The 10971-nt window shown below is 51.9% G+C and overlaps 1 protein-coding gene across 2 annotated transcripts; it reads left to right on the forward strand.

Moving 5' to 3' along the window:
- Positions 1-543: 543 nt before the first annotated feature.
- On the forward strand, positions 544-10851 carry IFNAR2 (interferon alpha and beta receptor subunit 2). Of its 2 annotated transcripts, XM_036380134.2 has the most exons (8): positions 544-684; positions 4369-4410; positions 4725-4848; positions 5188-5357; positions 6597-6769; positions 7028-7190; positions 7879-7997; positions 9405-10851. In XM_036380134.2, the coding sequence occupies exons 1-8, from the start codon at positions 642-644 to the stop codon at positions 10071-10073; spliced, it is 1503 nt and encodes a 500-aa protein (XP_036236027.1). In that variant the 5' UTR covers positions 544-641; the 3' UTR covers positions 10074-10851. The 2 variants fall into 2 exon arrangements, with proteins under 2 accessions (XP_036236027.1, XP_036236017.1); XM_036380124.2 differs by lacking the exon at positions 544-684 and having other exon boundaries at positions 2857-4410.
- Positions 10852-10971: the final 120 nt, after the last annotated feature.

The following is a 10971-nucleotide window of genomic DNA, read 5'->3' on the forward strand; positions in this document are numbered from 1 at the left end:
TTCCCTTCCCATGGCACCGCAGGAACTGCGGCTGCCCCTGCATCCCTGGCAGTGCCCAAGGCCAGGCTGGGCACTGGGGACAGTGGGAGGTGTCCCTGCCATGGCAGGGGTGGCACTGGGTGGGATTCAGGGTCCCTCCCAATCCAAACCTGCTGCGACTCTGACTCTGTAAACGCGGCAGGGGATCAGCCTGGCTCCCGCAGCTTTCTCGCTCAGCGAACTCCGCAGAGCCGGGGGTGGAGCAGGCCCGGACGGGTAACAGGAACAGAAATAAAGGGAGGAACGGAAATAATTGCAGGAACGGAAATAAAGGCAGAAACCGAACTAAAGGCAGCAAAAGCCTTTCGGCGAGTATGGGAGAGAGCGGCGCCCTCAGGCAGCGCCGCCCTAGCGCCGCTGGGCGGGGCCTGAGGGGAAGGGGTGGGGCTTGCTCGCTGGAGGCGTGGTTCGTGATTGTTTGGGGCGTGGTTTGCCTGCATGGGGCCGTGGTCCAGTTTGTTATGGGCGCGGTCTCTATGGGGGCGTGGCTAACACCGCGCCATCCCTGCCGCCATTTTCTGCTGGCTGTGGGGTGGGCGGCAGCGCCGGGATCGATGGGGGTCGGTCGCATTGATAAGGGACGATAGACGCGGTCAGTAGCGATGAGGAGCCGGAGCGGAGCCCCTGGGGATTCCCTACCGCGAGGTACGGCTGGCAGGTGGCGATGTGTGCGGTGCCGTGTTCCCCCGCTGCCCCCGGGCGCCGCCCTACGATACCAATGGAGCCGTTCCCTGAGGGGAGCAGGCCGCGCTGCTTCCCCCGGCTGAGGGGAGCGGTCTGGGCCGCTGCTCCGGCATTCCCGGGAGCGCTCTGCTGGAGCCGTGTGGGGCCCGGGCCCGTGTGGAGCCCCCAGAACCGCACACGGAGTCCCAAAACCCCGCCGGGTTCGCCCTTGGCAGCGTCCCGCTCGCTGCATTGGCCCCGGCGATGGCCCGGGAGGTGCCTGGGGTCGTTTGGTGTGGGGATGGAAGCAGGGGCTGATGGTTGGGAGGAACAGCGACTGCCGAGGGCTCTCGCAGCGCCCCTTGTCTCAGACGTGGTGTGCTGGGGCATCCCCGAGGGTCCCCGTGTGTCCCTCGGGCAGATCCCAAATCCCCGGGGCTGGCCCAGCCCTGCCAGCCCATGCAGTGCCAGCTGTGCCCCGTGGGCACCTTGTCCCCAGCCCAGAGCACTCAGTGCCACCTGCAGGGGACACCTGCAGGGCTGGGCACTGCAAAGCTCCCTGGGCAGCCCCTGCCAAGGCCTGAGCTCCCTTTCCATGGGCAAATTGCTGCTGCTGTCCAAGCTGAGCCTGCCCTGGCCCAGCCTGAGGCTGTCTCCTCCTGTCCCAGCACTGTGGCAGCCCATAGGATAAGGGCTGTTGGTAATGGCCTTGGGTTATGGAGGTTAAGTGATTTCTGTGTCCTTAGAAGTGGTCTATGCAAAGTCTCCCAGCACTCGAGGGTGGGAATAATGCTACAGGCACAGTGTGGTTCCCTGGCTCGGGTGGATTCAGGATTTTATAGAGCTCCAGGGGTGTCAGGATGGTGCCAGACTCTGCTCAGCGGTGCCAGTGGCAGGACAAGGAGCAATGGCCAGGAACTAAAACACAACAATTCCAGCCCAGCCTGAGGAAGAACTTCCTTCCCTGGAGGGGCAGAGCCCTGGAACAGCTGCCCAGGGAGGGGCTGGGGTCTCCCTCTCTGGAGACATCCCAAACCCCCTGGGCAGCTCCTGTGGCACTGCTGCAGTGGCCCTGCCTGGGCAGGGGCTGGGTGCTCTCAGAGGTCCCTGTGCAGGCTCAGAATGTTCCTCTGCAGACTCCCCTGCTGTCAGTCAGCCTCACTGCCTCTCTCAGTGTTCCCCTAAGCTGATTTCTGTAAGTAAACAGACCATCTGCTTCTTTCAGAGAACTGCGGGAGAGCTTTTCTGAAATATGAGCCACTGACTTGCAAGACCTCAAAGCTGCTTTTTTTTCTTCTTTTCTGATTGGAAGCAAATATAACCCCATCCAGCCTGAACCTGAGGGCCACTAAACTGGTCCCAGGGCTGCAGCCAGGCTAGGAGAGCTGGGGGGGCTCACCTGGACAGGAGAAGCTGCAGGGAGAGCTCAGAGCCCCTGGCAGGGCCTGCAGGGGCTCCAGGAGAGCTGCAGAGGGACTGGGGACAAGGCCTGCAGGGACAGCACCCAGGGAATGGCTGCCAGTGCCAGAGGGCAGGGCTGGCTGGGATCTTGGCAATGAGGAATTGTTCCCTGGCAGGGTGGGCAGGCCCTGGCACAGGGTGCCCAGAGCAGCTGGGGCTGCCCCTGCATCCCTGGCAGTGCCCAAGGCCAGGCTGGGCACTGGGGACACTGGGAGGTGTCCCTGCCATGGCAGGGGTGCCACTGGGTGGATTTAGGGTCACTCCCAACCCAGACTTTCTGGGATTCATGCCTGATTCCTCCGCGCCTGAGCTGGTGACTCTGGCCCCAGAGTGGGCTCTAAGGTCCCTTCAGGGCCATTCCATTCCATCATTCTGCCTCCTTACACATCCAGGAACTCTCAGTTACATGTGAGGGGTTTTATTTTTTATTCTGTGTTTTCTGGCACTCCTCGTTTTCTGGATTAGCAGGTGAAACAAGATCAGTTTGCCTGAGCTGTACTTGTTGTGAGAAGGGGATTTGTTATGATCCTTTAATTCTGTAAAATGGGTCAGATCATCATCCCAGAACCCCACACTGGTTTGGGTTGGGAGGGACCTCAGAGCCCACCCAGGGCCACCCCTGCCATGGCAGGGACACCTCCCACTGTGCCCAGTGTCCAGCCTGGCCTTGGGCACTGCCAGGGTGGTGGAAACTCCAAGATGCTGCAGAAGATTCCCCATGCAGGTTCCAGCCCATCCCTATTTCCCCAGGCTGAAGGTTCCCCGTTACTTGTTCTCAGGTATTGGTCCTGGCTGTGTCTCCTTTGTAAGAGTGTAACACAAACAGTTTTGCAACTGTTCAACTTCCTTTGCTAAACTTGTTTGTTGAAACAAAGTTCAGAGGCAGTTTGAGCTCTGAACGGAAAGGAATTTGGTTTGGGTAGAGAAGAGGCATTGAAAAATCAAACAGTGCTAACTGGAATGCAGCAGCAATTCAGCAGACACAATTTATTACAAATCTGAGCTTGTGTTCAGATAATAATAATAATAATTGTTAAAATACTGCTTTATTTATCCCCACTGGATGTTTTTTTCCAAATGGTTGATTTCCTGGCTGGTAAGAAATCCCTTGTTCTACATTTAGCTGCAGTTAAACCCATTATTTGTGGATCTCCATAAAGATTGTTTAAATTCTCTAATTCAATGCCCAGATTTCTCTTCTCTTTTCATAGTCATGCTGACTGTGGCACATCTTTTTAACACAACAGGTCAAGACAAAAGTGAGTTTTAGGGAAGATAAGGAAGGAACTGTCCAGATTTTCCCATGGAATTAATGTAAAACAGAGAAGAAATGTGTTTGGAATTAAAGTAGTGACTGCTTTGGCCAACTGGGCGTGGGAGTCAGCATCTCCTGAGTCAGAGGCATGACCACAAAAATGCTTTAAAACAAGAACAGGAAGTTTCTCTTTGTTGCACTCAAAGCAGAAGGGAGGCTGAATGATCTTGAGGAAAAAAAAATTAGAGGAGTCAGAACAAAAATTTCACATGTTTTGAAGCACTGTGTTGAAAGGATGGGAGCAATGGGTTGGTCAAGGAAAAGAATCCTGGATGCAGTGAGAGCCAGGGTGGATCACAGCCTCCTGGGGAGGTTCTACAGCAGGATGGAGGAACCTCTGGAATGGCAGGATTGCCCAGAGCAGCTGGGGCTGCCCCTGCATCCCTGGCAGTGCCCAAGGCCAGGCTGGGCACTGGGGACAGTGGGAGGTGTCCCTGCCATGGCAGGGGTGGCACTGGGTGGGATTTAAGGTCCCCTCCAACCCAAACTCTGCTGTGATCTATGAGGCTGAGTCAAGCAACAATGGAATATTTTCCCAGATCAGCTCTAAAATTCTTGGGATGGCTTGAAAAAATGTTTGAAATAGAGTCAGAGGCCTCTGAGGCCTGATTGGATGAGAACATCTTGGGTGGGTTTGCTGGCACTGAACCCTGAACCTCGCAGGGAGGGATGCAGGAGCCAGCTCCTCCTCGGAGCCCCAGGTTCAGGGACACTTCTCCCAGGCTCTGGAGGAGGAGGGATGTGTAGGAAAGTCCAGGAAGGTGTGAAAGAAAGTAACACTTCCACCAGGGAGTGCTGGGGATGAACCCAATTGTTGCAAATGAGTACTTGCAATAAAAGTCAGGTCCTGTGGATACACCAGAGCATTAATACAGAGTTTCACTTTGCAGTGTGCCTCACCTTTCTGTCTGCAGCTGTTTGCAGCCTGCCTGGTAAGAGTGTTACCATTTCTAAAATGCTTTTCCTAACACATTTCATAGCTTGCACATCCTCACCAGTCATCATTTTGGAAGTTCATGCTTTTTGGAGAAAGAACTTCGAGAAATGCAGTCCATGTGCACAATGCTTTGCATTGCTGTGTCTGTTGTGCTGTTGTGCTGCTGAGCTCTCCCCTGTGGCTGCTTTTTGGGGCAAATCCTGAGCTGCTCTAAATGGGTGTATTTATTAGAATGGTTGCAAAGCTCAGAATTCTTTGGGTTGGTTTGTTTGTTTGTTTGTTTGTTTTTGTTATTTTTTTCCTTTCTAGAAAGAACGGGGCTTCCTTACAACCTCCAGATTAACTCCCACAATTTCCAGCACATTTTGTCCTGGCAGGCAGAACATGACCCAGCTGTTCCAGCATCCTACAACGTGATCTACAAAGGCCACGGGCAAGTCACTCAAAATAAGGCACAAATTCTGCTTGTAATGTTTATTGACCCAAAGAGGAGGGAGCTTTGCAGTGCCCAGCCCTGCAGGTGTCCCCTGCAGGTGACACTGAGTGCTCTGGGCTGGGGACAAGGTGCCCATGGGGCACAGCTGGCACTGCATGGGCTGGCAGGGCTGGGCCAGCCCCGGGGATTCTCTGAAATTAGTAAGGCTGAAGTTTTCTCTGTTTTTCTTGGGTTTTTTCTTAGCTTTTCTGAGGTTTTTTTTTCCCTTGAGATGCTCTCCTCACACTCCCATGCCTTCTCACATCAGAGAAGTAAGAGTCTTGCTCTTCCCTGCAGGAGCCAGGACTGGATGAGTGCTCAGCAGTGTTCAGGCATTGCCCAGCTCTCCTGTGATCTGACAGAGGAGTTCAAGGACATATCTGCTGAGTATTTTGTATTTGTTCAGAGCATTGGAGGAGCTCAGGTGCTCAATTCTTCTCTGCTGCATTTTTCACCAATCTTTGGCAGTAAGTTCTGTCTCTGCATTTCTTCTTCTTGTAGTTTTCATTAAAGGCTGATCCTGAATTGTGTTCTGTTACCTTTGCTGTAAGACTCCACACTGACTGTGTTGGTGGCTATTTGTATGTAGTACTTCATGTATGTGTAGTCCTGATTCGTAGTTCTGAGAAAGGAATGAGGCTCTGGTTTTGAAATAAACACATTATAATCATAAAGGAAATACTGCTGTGCAGTGACAAACACCAAGTAAAAATCTCTTCACTGTGTTAGGTACATAACTTAAAGAAGAACATTGTATTTGTGTGTTCAGATAGTGAATGTTGAGATAAAAAGTGCCAGGTCTGCACCAGGTGTAGGCAAGAGATTGATGGACAAACAATCCATCTGCCCTTTTCCCTGCTGAAGGTACTTGTCTCTATTGCCAGAGGTGGCTTCACCTCTGGCTCTGCTTAAAATGGAGTTTTGAGCTCACAGAGCTAAGAGATATTGAGGAGCAGCTGGAGAGCTGTGCAGGATGAACTGATGGTGTTTGCTCTGAGCTCAGCAGAGGCAGCTGCTGTGTCCCCTTCCAGGGTCAGCAGTGAGGGAACCCTGTAGGGAATGGGGACAATGGGACAAGGAGAACACCCTGAGGAGGAGCCCTGCAGTCCCTGCAGTTGGTTTAATAAAAAGGGCAGGACAAGGGGGGATGGCTTTCAGCTGAAGGAAGGCAGGGTTAAATGGATATTGGGAATTAGGGATTGTTCCCTGGGAGGCTGGGCAGGGGCTGGGATGGAATTCCCAGAGCAGCTGGGGCTGCCCCTGCATCCCTGGCAGTGCCAAGGCCAGGCTGGGCACTGGGGCTGGGAGCACCTGGGACAGGGAGAGGTGTCCCTGCCAGGGTAGGGGTGGCACTGGGTGGGCTCTGAGGTTCTTCCCAACCCAACCCATTCCAGGATTCTTTTCTGTACTTTAACCTCAGCTTTAACCTCATGTAGATACAAAGATCACATCTCTGTGAAGCTGGAGTAAAGCCTCTATTCCCTTTCTGCCTCTTCCTTCCACTCCTTTTCCTTTAAAGTCTGGCTGTGGGAAATGATGGCTTGGCTGTGGAAGTTAAATGTTGCAAGGCCTTTTGGATTTACAGCAGGGCCCCCTCTGGAGTGTGTTGAGCCAGCCCTGTGTGCATCACAGAAATGGAATTGGCACTGGATAAAGTAGAACTGTATTTTTTCTATCATTTTTCCCTCTTTCTTCTTTTCCAACAGCAATTCTGGGACCACCTGAAGTGAATATCACTTCCTGTCCAAACTGCCTCAACGTCACCCTAAAGCTGCCAGCCTCTCACTTCAGAGACAATGGGAAGCTGCTGTCTTTAATTGATATCTACGAAGAGCTGGATTATGAGATCACTCTGAAATCACAGGATGGAGACCATGAGGTAGGGAAATTTGGGAATAGTTGTGCTTTAGGGGAGGAACACAGAGGGCATGAAATGGCTCTGATGGTTACCAGGCTCCCAAAAACAAATATGTGGATAGAAGCAAAAGAAAACATAGAAATAGATTTCTTAGAAGAAAAGAGAGAGACCATGGCCAGCAGAATCTGAGCTTCCTTTCCCTGCAGGGCCAGGTCTGAGGGAGTGAGCAGGGGCTCTTTCAGCCAATCACTGACTTCAATCCATTGTTTTTCATGGCAGAGGGCACGGCAGAGAACCACTGAAGAGGTGTTCAGTGTTGTCATTGAGGAGTTGTATCCCAGCAGGAATTACTGCCTGTCTGTGGAGGTCACTGCATCCCTGAACAAGAATTCTGTCCCCTCCCCCTGGAAATGTGTCACTGTAGACTCAGAGGCTCAGCAAGGTAATGGAGCTGTGGGCAGGGGGGTGGTCTGGGTGTGCAATGCGTTCTTTTGGTGTAGGGACATTTACAGTCCAGTCCTGAACAACAACTGATCACAGAGTCATGGAATGTCCTGAGGGAAGGGACCCCAGGGACCCCCAGTGCCAGCCCTGCCCTGCCCAGACCCCCCAAACCCCAGCCTGGGCATCCCTGGCAGCGCTGGCCAAAGGCTCCTGGAGCTGTGGCAGCCTCGGGGCCGTGCCCATTCCCTGGGCAGCCTGGGCAGTGCCAGCACCCTCTGGGCAAGGACCTTTCACAATATCCAACCTAAATCCCTCCAGGCCCAGCCCCAGCCCCTCCCTGGGTGCTGTCCCTCAGGGCCTCACTGGCAGAGAGAAACATTCCAAGAGAGAGCCATTGTGGGTATTTAGGAGTGAAATAGAAAACCCCAGCACTTTAAGGGCAATCTCTTGGCAATCTCCTGAGCCATACAGATCTCCACTAGCTCTGCAGAAAGATGGAGTCACTTCTTTTGTAATTCCTGAAGCTAATTTGAGATTTGGTCTTGTTCTGACTTTGACTTTGACTTTCAGAGATCCCTTCTAACCAAAATTATTGGGGATTCCTGATAGCTGTTGTGACTGGGAGATCTGGAATGTGGTGCTGGGACACTTCCTCCATGTGTGTTTATTTGATTTTTTCACTCCAGGGTACTATGAAGCTGCAGTGGCAGGTGCTGTCTGTGTCTCACTGATCATTGCTGCAGTCCTGAAGTGTGTGCATGCAGCAGGCTTTATTTTCCCCAAGTTCTCCCTTCCTCAGACCTTGGTATGTAACAGCTCTCAGATCTGCCCTCTCTGGCTGGCAGCAGGAGGTTTAACAGCTGGGGTTTCCAGTCCTGTTCTTTAGGTACAAGTTCTGTAAGAGCACAGAATGTTTGCATTTGTCGTTTACCTCAGTCAAAGATGCTCTCTAGGCTGCTAAGTTTTGTGTGATCTTCAGAACAAACATTCAAAACCATTTCTTGCTATTTCTGTGGCAAGTTACTCACAGAGAGGATCATCCCACCCTGCTCAGGGGAGCATCCAGGAATATTCCACCCAGTTCTGGTCCCCACAGGGCACGAAAGGTGCGGCCCAGAGCAGGGCCAGGGGCTGAGCAGAGGGCTGGAGAAGCTGCCCTGTGAGGAGAGACTGGAGAAGTTGTTCCACTGTTTCATAATAATAAAATAATCTCTCTTGGACTTCCTCTGTGATCAAGCACAGAGGGAGCCAGTCCAGAGCCAGCTAGTTTTTTATTTCCATAGATTGAAATTTAGTGGCACAATTATTTGTGAATGAAATTATCCATTTAAATTCAATCACAAATAATGAGATTTCTTGTTTCTATCTTTTATCTTTTCTTGCTTGTTCTATTTTTTACAGTCTCTGACTTCTTTTACATTTAATTCTGTAAGGTTTTTCAGCATAAATATTTTCCATTTTCTACCAACATACCCAGAGCAGATGGGTGTCACTTTTTTCTAAGGCTTCTTCCACATGTTTCTGTCTTTTGCTGTGTCACTTTCACAGCCCAACAATTGCTGAACGCATTACTAAGGAATATCTAAGGTTTATTTATTTTTTATTGTCAACTTGATGAATGCTTCAAATATTGAATAATCCTCTGAAGTGCAGAGGGAAGACAAGACTTGGGATGTTAAAATGGTGAAAATTGCTTCAAAAGATAATTTCTAAAGGATGTTAAAATTGCTCAGCTGTGATAGAGGTGACTGCAAGAGTTGGGAGAGTGACAAGAACTCAGCTCACCCTGGCAGGGTGGCACAGGGTGCCCAGAGCAGCTGGGGCTGCCCCTGCATCCCTGGCAGAGCCCAAGGCCAGGCTGGGCACTGGGGACAGTGGGAGATGTCCCTGCCATGGCAGGGGATTGGAATGGGATGATTTTTTAAGATCCCTTCTCACTCAAACCTTTCAAGGGTTCTGTGATGTTCAGGAATGGAAAAGAAGGAACAATTGTATTTGTCCTGGTTTAGGGCAAATTTGGGAGATAAAAGCATCATATAGTCAGCCTAGGATACCTAGATACCCTGAACTCTGCAGAAAAAGCCCAAACTGTGGCACAGAAGGAATCATTTGTTTGACAGCCTCATGGCTGGAGGTTGTTTGGGGCTTTTTTCATGGTGTTGTGTGCATATGTACAAAAGTAGCTGATTATTTAATTGCTTTACTCTTCCAGGCGTGCATCAGGAAGTTGGCCTACTCCCCGTGGGTGTCCGTGTCAGACACAGTGGCCTCAGTGGAGATCATCCCCAGAGAGGTGAAGAGCAAGGCCAGGGCCTGCAGGAGCAGTGACAGTGACAGCAGTGACAGTGACAGCAGTGCCCTGTGTGACCACAACTACACCAGGCGGGGCAGGCTGGGCAGGGGCAGCGTCCCCCAGGTGTGTGACAGCCCCGGCAGCCCAGAGCAGTACTCAGTGAGCAGCACCTGTGAGCACAGCAGCAGCCAGGCTGGGGCCACGCCAGCTGCTGAGCCACAGGAGCCCCAGGGCCACCCTGCAGGGCACAGGGACACGAGGAGCGAGTTGCTGAGCCCTCTGTGTGGGGACAGCAGTGAGCCCCAGGGGGGCAGTGGGTGCTTCACCATCAGCCTGAGCACGGTGCTGCTGGGCACCCTGGAGCAGGATGGGCACAGCCCTGCAGCTGCCTCCCCAGCCCACGAGGATGCAGGGGACTGGCACTGTGCTCATGGTGTGCAGGCAAAGCTGCTGCAGGACACGGGAAGTGGGCAGGGAGCACCTTGTTCTAACAACTTCCATGGGTGGCAAAACTCCTCCTCTTCCTCTGAGGAAAGCGACTCCTTGGACTCAGACACAGAGCAAGTAACGGGCTACATGAGGAGATGAAGAAGGGAGAACTGCTTTTACTTTATAACATAGGAACCAGTGTTGTCCAGCTCTTATTTCTGGACTGAACACACAGATCTTGTCCTTTCATTAACATCCTGTGAGCGTGGGCTCCTACAGAAAGAGCTGGGGGTGTTTGTCTGGAGAAGGATCCAGAGAGACCTTCGAGCTCCTTCTGTGCCCAAAGGGGCTCCAAAGGTGGGGCTTGGAACAGGCCATGGAGGGACAGGACAAGAGGGAATGGCTTCAAACTCACGGAGGGCAGTTTTGGATTAGAAATTGTTCCCTGTGAGGGTGGGGAGAGACAACTTCCAGGGGATGGAGGGACAGCAGCCAGGGAATGGCTGCCAGTGCCAGAGGGCAGGGCTGGATCTTGGCAATGAGGAATTGTTCCCTGGCAGGGTGGGCAGGCCCTGGCACAGGGTGCCCAGAGCAGCTGGGGCTGCCCCTGCATCCCTGGCAGTGCCCAAGGCCAGGCTGGGCACTGGGGACAGTGGGAGCAGCCGGGACAGTGGGAGGCTGGTCTCCCAACCCAACCACTTGTACAATTTTTTTATTCTTTATCTCTGTCACTCTTTCACTTTGTGAAACCTGTTCTGCTGGCTGGATAGTGTATTTGTGTAGAGAGCACTGATCAAGTGGAATAATGAGGGCAGAGACAGGAACACTCAGCTGACAAAAGAGTGGATCGAGGCATTAATACAGTTCTTGAATTTATTTTTGTATAAATTTTGTACAATTACTGATTCATATTAAAACTTTTTTATGACATTTAAAACCTAAATGAGCAATTTAAAATTGGTGTGAGCAGCCCTGGTGGGTGAGGGGAAACAGACCCGGTGTGTGAGTGATGTTAGGAAAATTAATCCACAAACATCAGAGGTTTCTGTCCAAACAG

The sequence above is a fragment of the Molothrus ater genome, chromosome 2, assembly GCF_012460135.2.
Source record: "Molothrus ater isolate BHLD 08-10-18 breed brown headed cowbird chromosome 2, BPBGC_Mater_1.1, whole genome shotgun sequence".
In the NCBI taxonomy this organism is placed as follows: Eukaryota; Metazoa; Chordata; class Aves; order Passeriformes; family Icteridae; genus Molothrus; species Molothrus ater.

Bases quoted from the DNA above. Each gene is read 5' to 3' on its own strand.
- IFNAR2 (XM_036380124.2), top strand. From the start codon at position 4,299: ATGAGTACTTGCAATAAAAGTCAGGTCCTGTGGATACACCAGAGCATT. The intron at 7,191-7,878 runs GTAATGGAGCTG...TTTTCACTCCAG, and splicing joins AGACTCAGAGGCTCAGCAAG to GGTACTATGAAGCTGCAGTG. The intron at 7,998-9,404 runs GTATGTAACAGC...TTACTCTTCCAG, and splicing joins TCTCCCTTCCTCAGACCTTG to GCGTGCATCAGGAAGTTGGC.